Source organism: Aspergillus fumigatus, chromosome 3 (genome assembly GCF_000002655.1).
Source record: "Aspergillus fumigatus Af293 chromosome 3, whole genome shotgun sequence".
Lineage (NCBI taxonomy): Eukaryota > Fungi > Ascomycota > Eurotiomycetes > Eurotiales > Aspergillaceae > Aspergillus > Aspergillus fumigatus.
The window spans coordinates 3,100,418-3,117,842 of NC_007196.1; the positions used below are offsets into that span (position 1 = coordinate 3,100,418).

At 51.5% G+C, this 17,425-nt stretch overlaps 5 protein-coding genes across 5 annotated transcripts; 4 read left to right on the forward strand and 1 right to left on the reverse strand.

The window, feature by feature from the left end:
- Positions 1-6,950: 6,950 nt before the first annotated feature.
- AFUA_3G11800 (uncharacterized protein) lies at positions 6,951-8,523 on the forward strand (the record flags this gene model as incomplete). The annotated part of the gene is made up of 5 exons (XM_749348.2): positions 6,951-7,363; positions 7,416-7,819; positions 7,871-7,981; positions 8,035-8,333; positions 8,386-8,523. The coding sequence occupies 5 exons, from the start codon at positions 6,951-6,953 to the stop codon at positions 8,521-8,523; spliced, it is 1,365 nt and encodes a 454-aa protein (XP_754441.2).
- A 1,096-nt stretch (positions 8,524-9,619) lies between these two features.
- Positions 9,620-11,540, forward strand: AFUA_3G11810 (uncharacterized protein; the record flags this gene model as incomplete). The annotated part of the gene is made up of 3 exons (XM_749347.1): positions 9,620-10,655; positions 10,711-11,054; positions 11,103-11,540. The coding sequence occupies 3 exons, from the start codon at positions 9,620-9,622 to the stop codon at positions 11,538-11,540; spliced, it is 1,818 nt and encodes a 605-aa protein (XP_754440.1).
- A 333-nt stretch (positions 11,541-11,873) lies between these two features.
- AFUA_3G11820 (oligoribonuclease) lies at positions 11,874-12,738 on the forward strand (the record flags this gene model as incomplete). The annotated part of the gene is made up of 3 exons (XM_749346.1): positions 11,874-11,943; positions 11,993-12,150; positions 12,214-12,738. 3 exons carry the CDS (start codon positions 11,874-11,876, stop codon positions 12,736-12,738), a joined length of 753 nt encoding a protein of 250 aa, XP_754439.1.
- A 728-nt stretch (positions 12,739-13,466) lies between these two features.
- Positions 13,467-15,268, forward strand: pgmA (phosphoglucomutase PGM2; the record flags this gene model as incomplete). The annotated part of the gene is made up of 3 exons (XM_749345.1): positions 13,467-13,519; positions 13,607-13,908; positions 13,956-15,268. The coding sequence occupies 3 exons, from the start codon at positions 13,467-13,469 to the stop codon at positions 15,266-15,268; spliced, it is 1,668 nt and encodes a 555-aa protein (XP_754438.1).
- Positions 15,269-15,401: 133 nt separating this feature from the next.
- AFUA_3G11840 (Gfo/Idh/MocA family oxidoreductase) lies at positions 15,402-17,349 on the reverse strand. The gene has a single exon (XM_749344.2). It carries the CDS (start codon positions 17,179-17,181, stop codon positions 15,454-15,456), a length of 1,728 nt encoding a protein of 575 aa, XP_754437.1. The 5' UTR covers positions 17,182-17,349; the 3' UTR covers positions 15,402-15,453.
- Positions 17,350-17,425: the final 76 nt, after the last annotated feature.

A 17,425-nucleotide genomic window follows, 5' to 3' on the forward strand; every position in this document is an offset into this window, starting at 1 on the left:
GATATACAGAAAGTACCCACTTCTCCTATTGGTCCTCAAGGGCCGAAGATCGTACACAACTCTAGAGGTATTCTGCGGCCAAGAGTCAGTGGCTGCTCGTAGACAAGCCATTGCCGCGACTAACTCCTTCGCTTGAGACTCTAACACAGTAGTATCAATGCTTTGCACTAACAGACTAACACTACCAGGACATCATCTGTTCACAGGAAGAAGCCTGAGCTTCAAGGCCTGAGCGACACCGGTTGTTCCCTTGGCGTGGACGATCAAGGATAAGATGTACGAGAAGGGACCAGAGACACCAAGCGAGTGTCCGAAAGCAGAAAACTTCTGGGTAAAGTCTAAATTATTCCATCTGTTTTCATGACGGCCATAAAGTCTGGCGATGAAGTCGTAAGACGTGCCCAAGGAATGCTCCTAATTCGTTCCGTCAACCACGCGAATTGAGTGTGCCAAGGTGGAGCCCTCCACGGGTCCGAGGACTGGGGTTAAGGCATAATTCAATCCGGAGGTTTACTCATCAGGATAGTGCGGAGTGCAAGGCCGCTGTGAGTTTAAGTTGAGTGGCCATGTGCTGGTGTCTACTACGTATATTCCACCACAGCTATCCGGAGATTCAGCGATTATCCATGCTATGATCAATAGACGTCAGAGAGCTGAAACACCAAGACATTCCTAACTGCCGGTCTTCGTCAAATTGAGTCTTGTTCTCGTTCTCACACCCGCTTCCACCCCATACGGGATCCCGTGTCATACCATTACTCCCTTCAGGCTGGAGATGTCGCTGAGATGATTGCCCGCTGTCTCGAATTACTCAACACTAAATGCACGAGCCAATCTCGAGAAAGCAAAAACGCCACTCTTGCGACTCGAGGGATTATCCTTGCCCAGAATTGCTAGGGCTGGACAAGATCCTGGACGTTTGACCAAGCGTTATTCGCTACTCTTGGCCAATTCCCAGTCCCGTCCATGGCTAGTAGGTTAAGCTAAGCCAAGAACAGTCAAGTGCGTTGGTCTAATGGGTTTATCTTGGCGGCCGATGTGACTTTGGGGAAGTCACGGAGTCACCGCCCAAACGCCCCCAATGCCCAGCCCGAGAGCTTAAGCAAATAAGAAAATTGTGGTGGGCGCTGGTGGGGTCAGCCTGAGGCTTTGTTCAGACACAAATTGCAACCCTCCTCTTGCGGACACTGTGAAGATTATGATCCCTGGATCTCTGTCCGCGTGGTCATGTTACTTCTTAGTAGATGCAATCCCTGGCTCTACCCTGCTGTACAGAAGTTTGATCTTTTCCCCGTACAACGAAAAGTTGGCTCAGAGTCTGGGACAGTGTAACCCGAGAGACGAACTCCAGATCAGGAACCCGGAGAAAATCTGGGCAGTTAGCCAGATTATGCTTTGGGTTTAGTTTCTCTATCTAGCACCCGCACATTCCAACGAGCACATGGTCATCTGCCTCCTTGCTGACCTTCCCCCTCTGGAATGTGGATAGGCTTAAAGAGACATTATATTATGAACCCCACCTGAGGACAACTACTGACTCAGACGGACATCACCGCCGCGCAATAAAGTGATTGTGAATTCACAATCTCATGATTCATGGCCAAGAAGCCACCTTGGAGGAATCGAGAATTCGAGATCTGGGCATGTTCTGAGTTTTCCATCAAATTTACACGCTGTCTGCAAATCCTGCTGAGATTGAGCTTTGACCTTAAACAGCTCATCAAAAATGCGACAGAGCACTCTGAATAAGAATGATAATTATGATTATCAGAGAGGCTTGAGCGTACCATTCCATGAGGTTACAGCGCTTTTGGCCCTCCGACTTGGATGGGTCTGGCTAGCCGATGGATTTGAATAACGCCATGTGGGGAATTTCCCCCGTTTGCTTTTGCCTGGCCTGGTCTGGTGGCTGGTGATCGCCAATCTTTTATTAAACTTTCTCGCTATTTTCCATCTTTTGTTTCCTTTGGCCACACTTCACAATCTGGAGATTTCCGGTTAGTTCCTTTGGTCTGCTGTTTGCAGCCGATGAGAGATTCCAACGACCCTGATTAGTGAATTCAGGACATATCTGTTCCCACAGTGGCGGGAAACGTATGAGACAATAATCCAGAAAGTGAGGCTTAAGCCGTAGGTTTCCTGTCTGTATGGATTGCCAAGTTGACCGACTTTGAAATTGCTTTTCAGAGCTTCGGTTAAATGCCCAATAACCATGCCCACAGTCCCGGCCGGAATGTGGTACAGAAACCGAGACTTCGTTCCCTAGGCAGCATTGGGGTTTCAATGCTACACAATCTCAGCCGAAAACTTTGAGATGAACCCGAACACGACATATCCCGACATCTCACCGAGTCACGTTGAACAGCCGGGTCAGACCATGGCTAAAGTCGCACAACTGAACTCGAGGCTAGTCAAAGGAAGATCAAACTACTCTGAGGCAGATGCCTGCAATACTTACCAGGGTAAGGCCGCATGGTGATCCTACTAATACGAATTGTATGACGCATAGGAAAGTCTTACATACTACTTAGGTGTAGTATTTTCTGAGCCATTGAATGAACCGCGGCTTCAGAGGCCAAGCAAGCTCAATGGTGGATATCTATTCCTAATAACTCTCTTGGGAAGTAGTATGTCGGGGTTTACTTCCAAGTTGAGGTTGCCGAACTCGACAATGATGATCATAGCTTTGTTCAATCGTAAAATCTATCCTTGGAGCTCTCCAGTCTCGATTCTTGAAGTCCAGTAGATCCCTCTAAAACAGGCTATTCGCCATTCGACTTCAAGGAAATTTGCAATAATCTACACTCGCGTTGGTTACAGTGTATGCCTTGACGGTCATTAAACGCAGCGGTGACTACTACCTAGACGTCAGGCCTATTATGTTTTTTGGTTGCATGCTGCCCTTACTGATATCCAGTGATACTGACGCAAGCTCCTCTCGAAACAATATATTCTTGATTCTATCATTTTCTCTATATGCCCTTTCCCTCGGTTTAATGACAAAGATTCTCACAAAAGCGTAGCACTACCTACTGGAGGTCTTCAATGGCGTTACAGTAGAGCTGTGGCTTGGCTGAGATGTGAAACTTTCGGAAAAGGGGAATCGAGAAAGATGATACTCTGTAGGCATGTTTTATGCTTCATGGCGGCTCAATTACCCTCTAATTGTTCCTCTCCCTTGAGATATGATTGATGACCGGCTTACGCAGCATTCCGATATCACTCGCGCTGTGGATCAGGCATTCTTCATTCTTTAGTCTTTACATCTACTAACAGACGGAGATTTGTGAAGAAAATGTTCGAGGCGGATGCTTTTCTAAATCACCCTCCCATGCCGCGCAATACAGGCACACAATCTTTTTCTCAAAGGCGACGGCAATATGGGGCTCCTTGACGCTATTAGAGCGACCCTCCTCGCACATCCTGGCGCTTTGGGCCAGATGAGTTATAGCGTAGAACAAGTAGGAGCTGTCAACTTGTCAAGATAAGTGCAATATCCATAAATTACAAAGTGCTGCAAATGTCTGAGCCTCGCCTAAAACCTGCAGTTGAAAGTCCTACACACATATAGGTCGTGGCTGTTCTGTCATGGTCTCGAGGATCTTAGGTCTCCATAACTGATTACCCGATCAGGCTAGATCTTCCCGTGCTCCATACCACGTGCAGCCATTAGACATCCATTCAGATTTCCGAGATGCAAGATAGATGTCTCAACTCTGAACGAGCTCAACCTTCATATATGATGTTATTACCAGTCTACTGTTAACTATAGGGCGAAATGTACAGCTTATAATCGTCTTAAAATGGACTCTAGCCAACCCTACCCCCCTTCCGTGGAAGATCTCCTGCGCTCCGGAAAACCATTTGTCCCCTTTCCCGAGTTCTCGGTTCATGACATCTGTGACCTAAGTCATGAAGAAGCCATTGACTGGTTGGAATGCAAGTTGCAAGAGGAAAAGCCATTTATTATTCATGGCTTCGACAAGCTCGATAAATGGGACAAGCGCATTTTGAGCAGCAAAAGCCTGGTAGACCTGTCTTCCTCGGGATGTATGTCAACAACCAAACAGTATACTTTCCGAAATAGTTGCTTACCTGGACTCATTGCTTGTAGCAATACCTGTGAGGAACTGTCAGACGGGACGAGATGTGCGTATGAAGCTTGCGGATCTCTTCCAGTTTCAGACGGACCATACGCAAAGTAACAATATCCGAGAATTGTATGTCGGTCGACCAGCTTCTCGATTCACCAAAATATTCTAACTAATAGCCTATTCAGTTTATATGCAAAAGATCTTCAGTGCCCAGGGGAGTGGGTTAAAGCCTTGAAAGCCATCTTACCATCATCTTTGCAGCACCTGGGCTCTTTGGACCTGTTCCGAGTCTTGCCCCGAGAAATTGCACCAGAGGTCTTAATGGCCTATGCCGGAACCCAGGGGTCTTTGTACGTGGTCCTCATGAATGCTGTATAGGAGACGTGGCTGACGCAACGAGTGTGTTTTTACAGTTCAGGATTTCATAGATGCTTTAGCGGGTCAGTTGCTCTCAACCTCATGATTGAATCCAAAGGTAAATGACTCAGAAGACGGTTAATGCGCCATTCAGAAGGACAAACTAACTGTTCAAGACCGTCGGTCAGGGTCAATCTGCTTCGGTACTGACAGACAATCGCAAACAGAATACGACGTTTACATGGAGGAATTGGGAAAGTCACCGCATACCGACTGGACCAATGTCTCGATCGCGCAGCTACGATCAGCCAACTTTCCCATCTACGTTACCTTTCAAGAACCTGGCGATCTCATTGTCTATCCATCAGCAACTTCACACCAAGTTTGGAACATTGGCCCTATGGTTACCAGGGTTGTTTGGAATGTCATGCATACGTCTTCCATGGCATCCTTCTTTGATTACATCCAGCCCGCGTATCAAAGGCAATGTCACACAGACACCGGCCGAGTCCCGTTGATTCCGCTCCATGCACTTAGAGATCCTGCTGGCCTTAGCGCAAAGGAGCTGAAGCTCCTTTTGGAAATCTTCGAGCGGCTGGTCGACGATGATGATGCAGGACCAAATGTACCCGTTAAGCTTGTGGACACTCAAGGTGCCGTGGTGGAATGTAATTATTGTGGACTAACTATCTGGAATCGGCATTTGCATTGTGAGCAGTGCGGGGACTTCGATTTGTGCTTGCCTTGCTTTGTCTCTGGACGAAGTTGTAAACACATCACGGACTATACCTGGGCGGAACTGATTCCCAGAGAAGACTGCCAAGCGCTGATCGATGCAACCCGAAAGAACGCTGACTTTCTATCCTCTTCAAATCCCAGAATAGCAGAGTAAGTATCTTGGCTTTAAAAATCGTACCTCTGATCTCGGTTGAGAGCTTCTCAGCGTGCTGCAAAGCCCCCACAAAGCTGACCTGTCATTCATAGGCAGAAATCACTGGGTCTTTTGGCTAGAGCTGCGGCAGATGCTCGACGACAGTCTATGGTAAGTACGACCCCGTTTTAACAGATTTGAACTGAACAATTAACTGTTGCCAGGAACGGCTTTGCCATCTGTGCCGAGACAACCATGCAGTGTGGAAAGGCATCACATGCTCCCAGTGCTCTGCGTTCTTCTGCTTCCGTGGCCTATACAGACATTTTGATATTGATATCATTCCTTTGCTCCGAAGAGAGAGTCCATGGGTGTGTCCCAAGTGTTCTCAACTCTGTAACTGCAGATGTTGCCACTTTCCTCAGCCACATCAGAGTAAAGAAAAACCCGTCAGAGCCCGCATCAAGCCTGCCGACCCCCGAGGCCGGATCATGGGCTTTGTGGACAATGTCTTCGATCAGAAGAGAGGAAAGAGAGCCAGCGCAGGTGCACAAGTAACGCCTTCGCAGATGACCTCTCCGCAAGCCAGGAAACGTCCTAGATCAAACAGCAGCGAAGGCTTCGAGCAAGGAGCGCTGGCTCGCAGCAGGATTTCTCGTACGGGAGACACTGAACCGCTTGGCATCGTGAGATCAGAACCAAACGAATTACGGAGCAGAGGTACTGCTCAACCGAATATCCATCTCGCCAAAGTGCATTCTTATGGAAATTCTTGGCCTAAAGGACAGCTTCGAATTTGTGACCTGGTCGAGAGCCGGGTGGAGAGTGCGGCGGCTGAAGGAAACTCTCGCAATCATACCACACAGTACCAACCAGCCGCACATCCTGAGATACCGAACCGGCGTGACCAATCTCCAAGGGAAGAAAACTGTTCACCGTCATCGACATTCACATCCACAAGTGAAGAGAGCATTCCCGTTTTGGAAAAGAGATTGGAGGCTCTTCGTCGATATGCGGGTGATCTTCTCGAGCTCTCTTTGGTGGAGTCGCATGCTAAACTGCTTGAGAAGATCAGTGCATATGAAATCCAAATTGAACAGATCAGACGGCGAAAGGCCGAAAGGCTCTTCAGTAATTTGAATCGGGATTTCCCTGACCTGGCCAACGTAGCCATGGAAGAGGCGAGACGGCGAGGGCTATAAATTGCCCACCGTCGGAATGTCTGACTAACCAAAAGTGAGTTGGGCACAGGAATAATCGATCTCACTGACAAAACATCATTGCTACGGAGGAATAAGCAAATATATTTGTACCTATCGCATAGTCAGCTCACTGAAGCGATGACTGCACTATCCCCTATACAACCGCCTCATATCTGTAAAGGTGGTAGATGAACCAAGCCGACCTTTGGCTTTCAAATACAAATCGTAGAAAGCCCATTGACACTTTGTTGGTTAAACGACCAGACCGTGAGACGGGCAATCTCAGCTCAGCCCACACTCAACAAGGCTAACGCTCCTCCCCACCTCTGGGAGCGTACAAGCTGACCTCCTCAAGGACCCACCACGAACACTCACTGTTCCTTGACCAAATTGCCATAAAACAATTCAGTTACGTGATATTCCAGGATGGATCCCATAGCAGCTACCCAGCTCGCAGCAGATGTAGCAGGCATCTTCTTGAAAGTTGTGACTACTGTTAAGGACGTTATCGAGACGATGAAAGGGGCCAAAGAAGCCCTCATCGAACTCCTGAGCCGCTGCGAAAGGGTACGATTGTATCTCGAGCTGTTCAGATCTCTCACCAGCCGGTTGTCCAACCCAGTCGAAAAATCCATATCGCTATCGTTCAATGATAGTGCGTACCGCCAGACAGCGAACGAGATCCTGGGGTTTGTTCACAAGGTCGCGGATGCCTCAAAGCACTCTGAACTCTGGATGAAGTTCAGCTGGGTGTTCTACAAGGCCGATGTCACCGCGTTAGTCGGGAAGCTCGAGGGCCGCGAGAAGGACCTCAACCTTGTCCTTACTTTCATTGCAGCGTAGGAGTCCTCATGGAATGCCTAGTGTATGAAACTGACGTGGGCGCGACAGTCAGTCCAGTGTGGTAACTGAGAAAGAGATCATTACCATGAAGGGCCGTGCTGAAGAATGGGCACAAATCACTGAAGCTTTTGGCGCGGCTCATTTGGGCCAGGACGGTAATGGGTTGGTCATGAAACACTCCTCCGAGCAAGGGAAAAACGGACATGGCTCTCACACTGGATTGCTCAACGATCAAAGGCAAAGTGTGATACCAATTCAAGCTCCATCTAACTCAATGAAGCCAGCTCTGTGGCTTGGAAACGTCGTCAGGACAGGATTGGACCCGGTGTATCTCAGAGAGAGAGCTCGGCTGTCCGACGCAGCATATTGGGGAGACTGGCATCAGTTGTTGTCTTCACTGGACACGGGCAGACGCCGCTTTGGCGAGTCATGGTGCAATGCTCTACCTCTAAGTATGAGACTCTACGGTCTGAATTGAGCGATAGCTGCTGAATTCTGGACAGGATCAGAAGACGATCCGCACCGACTGAGCCTATGGGCTCCTTTGCATCAGGCAGCGTATATGAATGCGCCGAAGAAAGTAGTAGAGAAATTCATCCGATTAGGGGCTTTCAGTATGATTTCGTTTCTATACAAAGTATCCTAAACCTGTTGACAAGGAGACTAGGAACCCTGCCGACCAAGAAAACCAAAGGCGAGTTCCGTTATCAGGATCTGACGGCCGTCGAAATTGCCCGTGAACTCGGATACTCAGATCTTTGGGCGATTTTGACTCCAGTTATCCGTCATTTCGTCCCAGCGAGGATTCTAATGAACCTGGAACAAAAGTTCCACGAACTGATCCACGCCGAGCTGGCTGGCTTTGCTCATCTGAAGTACCTTCGCCTTCCTCAGCTGGTGGTATTGACCGAGCTGGAGAATCCGCAGATGTGGTTTCCAATTCAACCCCCGAGTCAACATAGGAGAGTACGCCATCCAAGTGCTCATAGTTTGAAGCAAACTACTGACTGCGACTTAGGGATTTTTGTTTCGTCTGGATGGTCGAGAACTGGTGGTTCTAAGTATTGGGAGGAACCCTCCGCAGTCCAAACAACTCTACCGCGTATCAGCAACAGGATGGGTTGCGATACATGATGCAGTCGTGTTTCAACGGTAGCTTTTTGAAATTGCTTGCTTGTGGTAGAGGTTGGTATGATATGCTAGTCATGCAGTGACCTGTCTTACTTGCAAGTCGTACATATGATTCTGGACTCAGCGACTGATTCGTGGATAACGATCAACAACTGATTACCTCCATCTGGACATATGGATATATGGCCCAATTTCTTGGAATAACTGGTTTACCTACCGCAGCAGCAAAGCATAGGCCGCTGATGACTGATGACCGCTTTAAGCGTTCCGAGCAATGACAGTATGACCATGTAACTAGTTATAACCAAGTCCAGTATATGAACATCCTGTCGCCTGAAGGTAGTCTCATATTCTTGCTGCAGTCCTTTTGCCTCTTGGAGGTTCTCGTGGAGTCGTGGGTATAGACAGGTACTTGAACCTGTTCCACGGAAAGCGAGTGGACAATCGTCATCGGGTGTCTCCACTACGGAATCGCATCGCCAACCTCGTTCACTGTTCATCACCTGTCGAGGTCACTTTTTATTCCTCAAACTATCACATGTTCTTGTGGCTGGTACAGTGATCATTTGGACGGTATCACATCCACCGCCTGACAGGTACCGATACTTCCTATGGAACTCAGGTTTGGTATGTTTGAACGTCATTCCACTGCCACTTCCTGCCGTTTCTCCGCAAACAGACCAAGCCCTGACAGCAGCACGGTAGATCCTTAGCGACCTAGCTTACTCCAAGGGGTCGGTACCTTTTGATTTTTGATCAAGCATTTCACCTCGACTGACTAGACGATCTATCCCCTGTCAACTGGAGATTCCAGTCGAGTCACGATTATTGTTTCTTTATAAGGATTCGATCATTCCAGGGCGATCGGTGTTGGGAGCCCAACTAAACACGCTTCGTACTATCCTGACCGCCTCCACAGCCCACATCCCAAGCTATCGCTCACAGACGCACGATCTTCCCAACCTCGTTTTTCTTATTGGTTTTTTTTTTTTTTTCGCTATCTTCCCTCCTCTACTCATTCTCATTGAGACTCCGATCTTCGCCGGCTTGGTCCTGGTTCTCGGATCTCTGTAACGAGGTTCCCTCCTTCTGCCCTCATCCCCGCGCACCTCCCTCCCGTCATGCCATGCTTCAAGGGTCTGGCCGTGAGTATACACACTCCGGACGGCCCCATTCCTGAGTACTCCATTCAACGCCAGTCTCGGGCATCACGTATCGCTTGCTACATCCCCGTGCCGCCGCCCAAGTTACCAGACTCCGCCAGCGGGAAATCTGAACAGTCAACCTTTGCCATTTCCATCACGCTGCTGAATCCCGGCCAGGATGTCCCGTACTCGGCGCCGAAACCGACACCGGACAACCCCTCACCGAAGCCTAAGGTGGTGGGGGGCCTCCCCGGGCAGACAAGCGAACGCGGGCAGTACACCAGTGCCGTCGCGCCATACCAACCCTTGACCAACTCGCCGAATGAAACGGTCGCAGCATATATCTACTTTGATGGCCGGCAAAAGGAAGAGGTCGCTACATTACTCCGGAGAGGGGAGGAGACCTGGGTCAACTCGCGGTGGGTTAGCGTGCCCGAGTCCGAAGGAGGTGGGCTTGCCGAGCGGGAGTTTTTGTTCCGTGAGGTCGGATTGGAGAGATGGTTGAACGGGCTGGATCTGGAAGGCAAGGATGTCGCTGCCCGGATTGAGCGAAGACGGCAGAAGATGGAGAGACGCCGGCTGAAGCGTGAATCCACCGAGGGAATCGGTGAGATGGACACGGACTCCAAGTCGGCCAAAGGGCCCAAGGGGATCATGCGGTACGGCAATAACGAGAAGTCGCCTCTGGAGAACGTCTCCGACGATGATATGTCGTATTCCGATTCCGATGACGATCCGATCCCCGAGTCGGCTGGACAGATCAAGGTTGCGTTGTTTCGGGTACTGGCCTCCGGAGAGATCAAACGCGGAGAGTACTCGCCGCAATTTGATGCCCATGACGACGATGAGGATAATCAGAGCGGACAGGGCAACGACGCGGACATTGATCACACGACAAGCTTTGCAAAGCCCAAGACGCTGGATCCTAAGACAATCAGCACGCAAACGGTTACAGGCATTGATCCTTCTGACAAGCCGTATGCGATTTTTACTTTCATGTACCGAGGAGAGAGTATGTCCCGAGGGTTGCCATGATTTCTCGCAAAGGGTGACTAACAGTCTATCAGGACAACTACAGAAGATGGGAATTCTAAAAGATCCCAAGTCTCAAGAGACTCCTGTTTCCGCGAAGCGACGATCGTTGCAAACCGACTTCTCCAGTATCGGCCCCCTCAAACCGGGCGGTACAGTCGGATTTCTCAACTTCCGGGACAAATCGGAGAACAAGGACAAGAAGAAGAAGAAGAAGAACAAGAGCGTGGAAGACGACGACATGGAAAGTGAGGATGATGACGACGATTCCATCCTCGGCAAAGCAGATGAAGAGGAAGCCAAAGAAGACAGCCATGATTTAACTGCGGAAGATATAAAGCGTCAAGGAGAACTTGCGGAGGGTGTCCGTAAAATCAAAGTAAGTCGCGCCAGTCTACTCGGGAATACTTTGTGCTAACGGGTGCAGCTTAAACGTCAACATTCGTCTGCAAGCTTGGCTGGTGCTAGTAGCAGGGCCGATGCTGGGAGCCCCCCGAACTCTGGAGGGACGCCAGCCACTTCAAGCATATCGACGACGCCCCCTAATGCACCGGCAAGCAGCAATGCAGGCTCGGAGGCCGTAAAGGGTGCGGTGGATACACTCGATGGAGCATTTGTAGGTAGTCCGCTGAAGAAGCAACGAGCCAGCGTATCAGAGGCGGATGAAAGTTCTCTGCGTCGCCGGATGGAGTCTGGGCTTTCCCAGGAGATCAGCGGAGCTCTGGGCAGCGCTGGCGAGCAAACGCAGACTGGTACGACTGCGAATACGTTTGGGGGAAACCTGAAGCCACAGGGGCCGACAGTTCAACCACCAGGACTGCCGCAATCAGCACTCCAGCAACCAGATGAGGATGAAGAGTTGTAGGGTGATTGGGATTCGATCCTTGGAATCTATAGCTTAGGGACACATTGTGGTCAGTGACACTGGCATCTTTTTCATGACCGTGACGGACTGGCGTAAATTGAGCGCATGGCTTGCACTATTTTGGATTTGTTCTTGCACTACTTTTTTTCTAGTGGAGGTATATTTATTGCTCAGTCGAAGCTGGGAAATTTATTTAGGTGATTTTTCTGCTTGATGCCGACATGACAGGAGCAGATGGGAGGCGAAATACCACAGCGTCATTCCCGGGATGGCTGGTTTTCTTCAAACATTTATTGACAGACAATTATCGGGCGCAAACTAACTTGACCATTGATGGGGGTTTGCTATAGAATTATGAACACGCAGGACAATATAACACTGGACTTTGACACTGCATTTTTGTGTTAGTTGTATCCATTTTATCCATGAAATAATGTGGTGTCGAGCTCCAGCTACAATGTGGAAACTTCTTCCACTCCGCGTCTGGCAGTCGAACCATCTTTTTTTAAATCCGAATCATCAGATCGCTATTCGAAGCAGGAGCACCGCTAGCAATTACAGGATGCCGCTCGAACGCTCTACAGACCCGCTGGTTTGGATAGACTGCGAGGTCAGACATCTAAACAGCATCTCCGAAGATTTAACTCCTAGGGAGTACTGACTGACATCATAGATGACTGGTCTCAACCCCGAGACAGACACCATCCTCCAGATCTGCTGTTACATAACCGACGCCAACCTCAACCTCCTCGACCCAGAAGGCTTCGAAACCATCATCCACCACGACCGCTCCGTCCTCGACTCCATGTCGCCGTGGTGCGTCGACACCCACGGTCGCACGGGGCTCACTGCCGCAGTCCTCGCATCCACGACCAATTCCACTACCGCCGCCGAATCCTTGCTCGCCTACATCCAACGATACGTGCCTCATCCTCGCACGGCGCTGCTGGCGGGGAACAGCGTGCACGCTGACAAGATGTTCCTCGCGAAGGAACCGTATAAGGCTGTGCTGGAGTGGCTGCATTATCGGATTCTCGATGTGAGTGCGTTCAAGGAGGCGGCGAGGCGGTGGGGGGGTGAGACATTGTTAAGGGAGGTGCCGCCCAAGAAGGAGGTGCATCTGGCCAGGGAGGATATCTTGGAGAGTATCGAGGAGATGAGGTTCTATAAGGAAAGGTTGTTTAGGGAGTACTCATAGCTATTATTAGAATGGTACGACATAGTACTATTGGATTACTGTCTAGCTCTGGAGAGTCCTCCGTACTGGTTTCGGTGCTATGACCCGTTGAGCGGACGAGAGCTCTCCTAGCTACTGTACTCCGTACCTTAGGAACCATGTACCAAGTACGTCTCTGTCTCGGTGAGCCAAGGAGATTTAGCCAAACTTTGTAGCGAAAAGGAATGGGAGTAGCGCTCATGAAAGGATGTTATATCGGTGAACAAGGTCAAAAGCTTGGGAGAACTGACTGCTGTGATGTGCTGGCAGCACCACAGTACAGTTAACTGGCTGGATACTAATCCAATACTACGTATCTACCTGCATGGATCCCATCCTTCCTTCTCATTGGTATGGCAATATCCAGACTATTTCTTGTCGTGGACTGCCAAAGTCATAATAATGACGCTTGTTGCCCCTCTCTCTCTCAACCAGTGGTGATCGGCCCACCTTCCCTCCGCTTCGACTGAGACTAGACTCCTGTTCTGTCTTCTTTGCGTTTCTGCTTCTTGTTCTTCCTCTTCTTCCTTGAAAGTCGGTGAAGCTTCTTCCTTTCTTCTCTTCTCTTCTCTTCTCTACTCTACTACCTTCTGATTTACCGACTCCCTTCAAATCCCTTACTTTTCTGCAGACTTGTTCTGTACTGTCGAGTCTCAGTGACTACTCGCGCCCCCCTCTACCCCACGCTGTCACCCAAACAAACCAACGTCATGTCGGTCCAGACGGTCTCCATTCAGCCTTTCACCGACCAGAAGCCAGGAACGTAAGTATCTCAGCCTAGTTTACCCTTGAAGTATTCATTTTTTTTTTCTCATGATGAGCAAATTGGCTGATTATCCTTTGATTGTAGCTCTGGTCTTCGCAAGAAGGTCAAGGTCTTCCAGCAGCCCCACTACTCCGAAGCTTTCGTCACCAGCATCCTGCTCTCCATCCCTGAGGGTGCTGAGGGAGCTTTCCTTGTCATCGGTGGTGATGGTCGCTATTACAACCCCGAGGTTATCCAGAAGATTGCCAAGATCAGTGCTGCCTACGGCGTCAAGAAGCTCCTGATCGGCCAGAATGGCATTCTCAGTACCCCCGCCGCCAGCAACCTGATCCGTGTGCGAAAGGCTACCGGTGGTATTCTGCTGACGGCCAGTCACAATCCTGGTGGTACGTGGAGCTTTTCTTCTGTGAAATCCGAGTGCTAATTTTTCAAGGACCCAATGCCGATTTCGGTATCAAGTACAACTTGTGCAATGGTGCCCCCGCTCCCGAGTCCGTCACCAACAAGATCTACGAAACCTCCAAGTCACTCACTTCCTATAAGATCGCCGAAATTCCCGATGTCGACACCTCCACCATTGGCACCAAGACCTATGGTCCCTTGGAGGTCGAGATCGTTCACTCCACCTCCGATTACCTCAAGATGCTGAAGGAGATCTTTGACTTTGATCTGATCAAGGAGTTCCTCAGCACCCACAAGGACTTCAAGGTGCTGTTTGACGGTATGCACGGTGTGACTGGTCCCTATGGTGTGGACATCTTCGTCAAGGAGCTGGGTCTGCCCCAAGACAGCACCATGAACTGCGTCCCCAGCCCTGACTTCAACGGCGGCCACCCTGACCCCAACCTGGTCTACGCCCATGAGCTGGTAGAGGCCGTAGATAAGAAAGGCATTCACTTTGGTGCTGCCAGCGACGGTGACGGTGACCGCAACATGATCTACGGTGCCAACACCTTCGTCTCCCCTGGTGACAGCTTGGCCATCATTGCGCACCACGCCAAACTTATCCCCTGGTTCCAGAAGCAGGGTGTCTATGGCTTGGCGCGGTCCATGCCCACCTCCGGGGCCGTAGATCTGGTCGCCAAGGCCCAGGGTCTGCAGAGCTATGAGGTCCCCACCGGCTGGAAGTTCTTCTGCAACCTCTTTGATAACAAGAAGATCTCCATCTGCGGTGAGGAGAGTTTCGGAACTGGCAGCAATCACATCCGTGAGAAGGACGGTGTCTGGGCCATTGTCGCCTGGCTGAACATCATCGCCGGTGTCGCCAAGCAGAAGCCCAACGAGACCCCCAGCATTGCCTCGATCCAGAACGAGTTCTGGCAGACGTACGGCCGCACGTTCTTCACGCGCTACGACTACGAGAATGTGGACAGCGACGCTGCCAACAAGCTGATTGCCAACCTGTCCGAGAAGATCAACAACAAGGACTCGTTCGTGGGCAGCACCGTGTCCGGCCGCAAGGTGGCCGACGCGGGCAACTTTGCCTACACCGACCTGGACGGCAGCGTGACCAAGAACCAAGGTCTGTATGTCAAGTTCGACGACGGCAGCCGCCTTGTGGTCCGCCTCTCCGGCACAGGCAGCAGCGGTGCTACCATTCGTCTGTATATTGAGAAGTATGAGAGCGACAAGAGCAAGTTTGGCATGAACACTCAGGACTACCTCAAGGACAACGTGGCCCTTGCTATGTCTCTGTTGAAGTTCAAGGAGTACATCGGCCGGGAGGACCCTGATGTCAAGACTTAATTTCCTTTTTTTTTTTTTTTTCTTTTCATCTGCAGCAAGCCGCGCTGGTTTTTACGACGGTTAATATGACTCAGCAAAGTAATTAAGCATGGATAGAATATAGTAGTAGTATGGCAGTGCCAGATCAAATGCAGTCAAGTCATTAAGTTCAGCGTCATCATATAGCATAGTCATTCAGCAAGGGATCATGCGATGCCAGCCGCAGTAAGCTTTTCGGCCCACCACTCTTTCCACCTCACGACCTTTTCCTCCCGCCTGGCCTCTTCGGCTGCAAAGACCACAGCATGGCTGCGAACTGCTTCTTCGAGGGTACAGCCGATGAAATGAGCTTGGGCGCGCAGCACATCCCAGCCCTCGTTCTCGACGGCATCGACAGCACGCACAAAGCTGCGCGCCAGCCCGTAGTCGCCTCCGCCGTGCGCCTCCTCCTCCTCCGGCGGCTGCTTGGGCACCTCGATGGTGGTCGTTGAGCGGGTCGCGAAATCATAGATGGAGATGGTCCGGCTGTCGTAGGTGATCTCGCCGCGCGTCCCGTAGACCCTCCCGCGGCGCTCGCACTGTTTCTCGGTTGGAGAAATCATATGGAAGACGGCGGTTTTGGCGCGTCGCCTCGCCGCGTGCGGGTTGGCCTCGTCCTTGTCCTCGTCCTCGTCCTCATCCTCATCATCCCACGTAATCGTCACGACCTGATCGTCGCAGACGTTATTGTCCGCCTCGTAGACACACCGGCCGTACCATGGCCGCCGAGCGATTTCCTCGTCGCTCATCGCCCCGCGGGAGTAGTCCTCGCGCAGGCGGGCCAGGAGATGCGCCTCGGCTTCCGCCGTTGCGGCCTCGCTGTCCCCGGCGGCCGAGCGCAACACATCCTCGATATCCGGCACCACGATCTTCACGGGCCACCCGGTGTCGCCGCGGGACAGGTGCAGGTCGCGGTAGATGCGCACAGCACTGTAGATGCATTCCCGCTCGGCCGGGCAGGAGAGACAGTTTGTTGCTGGGCCGGCGGCAGGTGGTTTGCGGGCGCGCCGGAATTGAGTCAGCGTACCGGTGGAGGTGATGCTGCGCGGGTGGTGGTGGTGGTGCGGCTGCGGCTGCGGCTGCGTGCTTCCCTCCCCCTTCCCCTGCACATACTCCGGCGGGGATGAGAGTAACCACATGATGAAGTCGATATCATGGCAGGACTTGGTAAGCAGAGAGCCGTCGCCAAGGGCCGTCGCGCGCCGCCAGTTACCCCGGACGTAGCTGTGTGCGAAATGCCACCAGCCTACCGGCTCGGTGTGCTCCAGGGAGACGATGTCGCCGATGACGCGGTCGAGGAGGAGGAGCTTGCGGAGGAGGATGTTATGCGGGCTGTACCGGAGGACGTGGCCGATGGAGAAGATCTTGGCCCCGCCGGAGGAGGAGGGGGAGGAGGAGGAGGCAATGCCATTTGCACCGCTGGCGCGAGGGCCTGGCGACAGTGCTTTATAAACAGCCAGGCAATCCCCAAGCGACAGGGCCAGCGGCTTCTCACAGAGGATATGCAGCCCCAACGGCGCGAGGGCCGTCACAATCTCGACGTGTGTTTCGTCAAGCGTGCAGACGAAAACACCGTCCACCCCTCCCCCTCCCCCATCTGGCCCGCGCGACTGCTGCTTTCGCCGCGCCGTCTCCCACTCCAACCATTCCCTCCAATCGCTAAACTCCTGGCCGTCGGCTGGCCGCCCCTTCTCGCCCCAGATATACTTCCGGCCGAATTCGGCGCGCTTGAAGGCGTGCGGTTCGGCGACGGCGTGGATGCATGCGGGGGTGCTGGTTGTTACGGCGCGGGCGTAGGCATTGCCGCGGGAGCCGGCGCCGATGACCAGGAAACGGAGGCTACGCCCTTTTGAGGGTCTGGAGGGGAGGTTGTGTTCCGTTGTAGGTTCTTTCATGATGCGCGGTATGCGGATGAGAATGCGGATGCGGATGCTGATGGACGATAAGCAATGGAGGGGTGGAGAGGAATGCGGGGGTGTCTATGGAGTGATTTATAGGTGATATTCAGAGATTGCGCTAAGGACGGGCTTCATTTCGTTTCCCTGGAGCCTGTGAGACTAGGTGGAGGCATAGTAGAAGTTAAGCAGCTGCTGATGAAACATCACGTCGCAACGGTGAGACAAACGCTTGTAATCATGG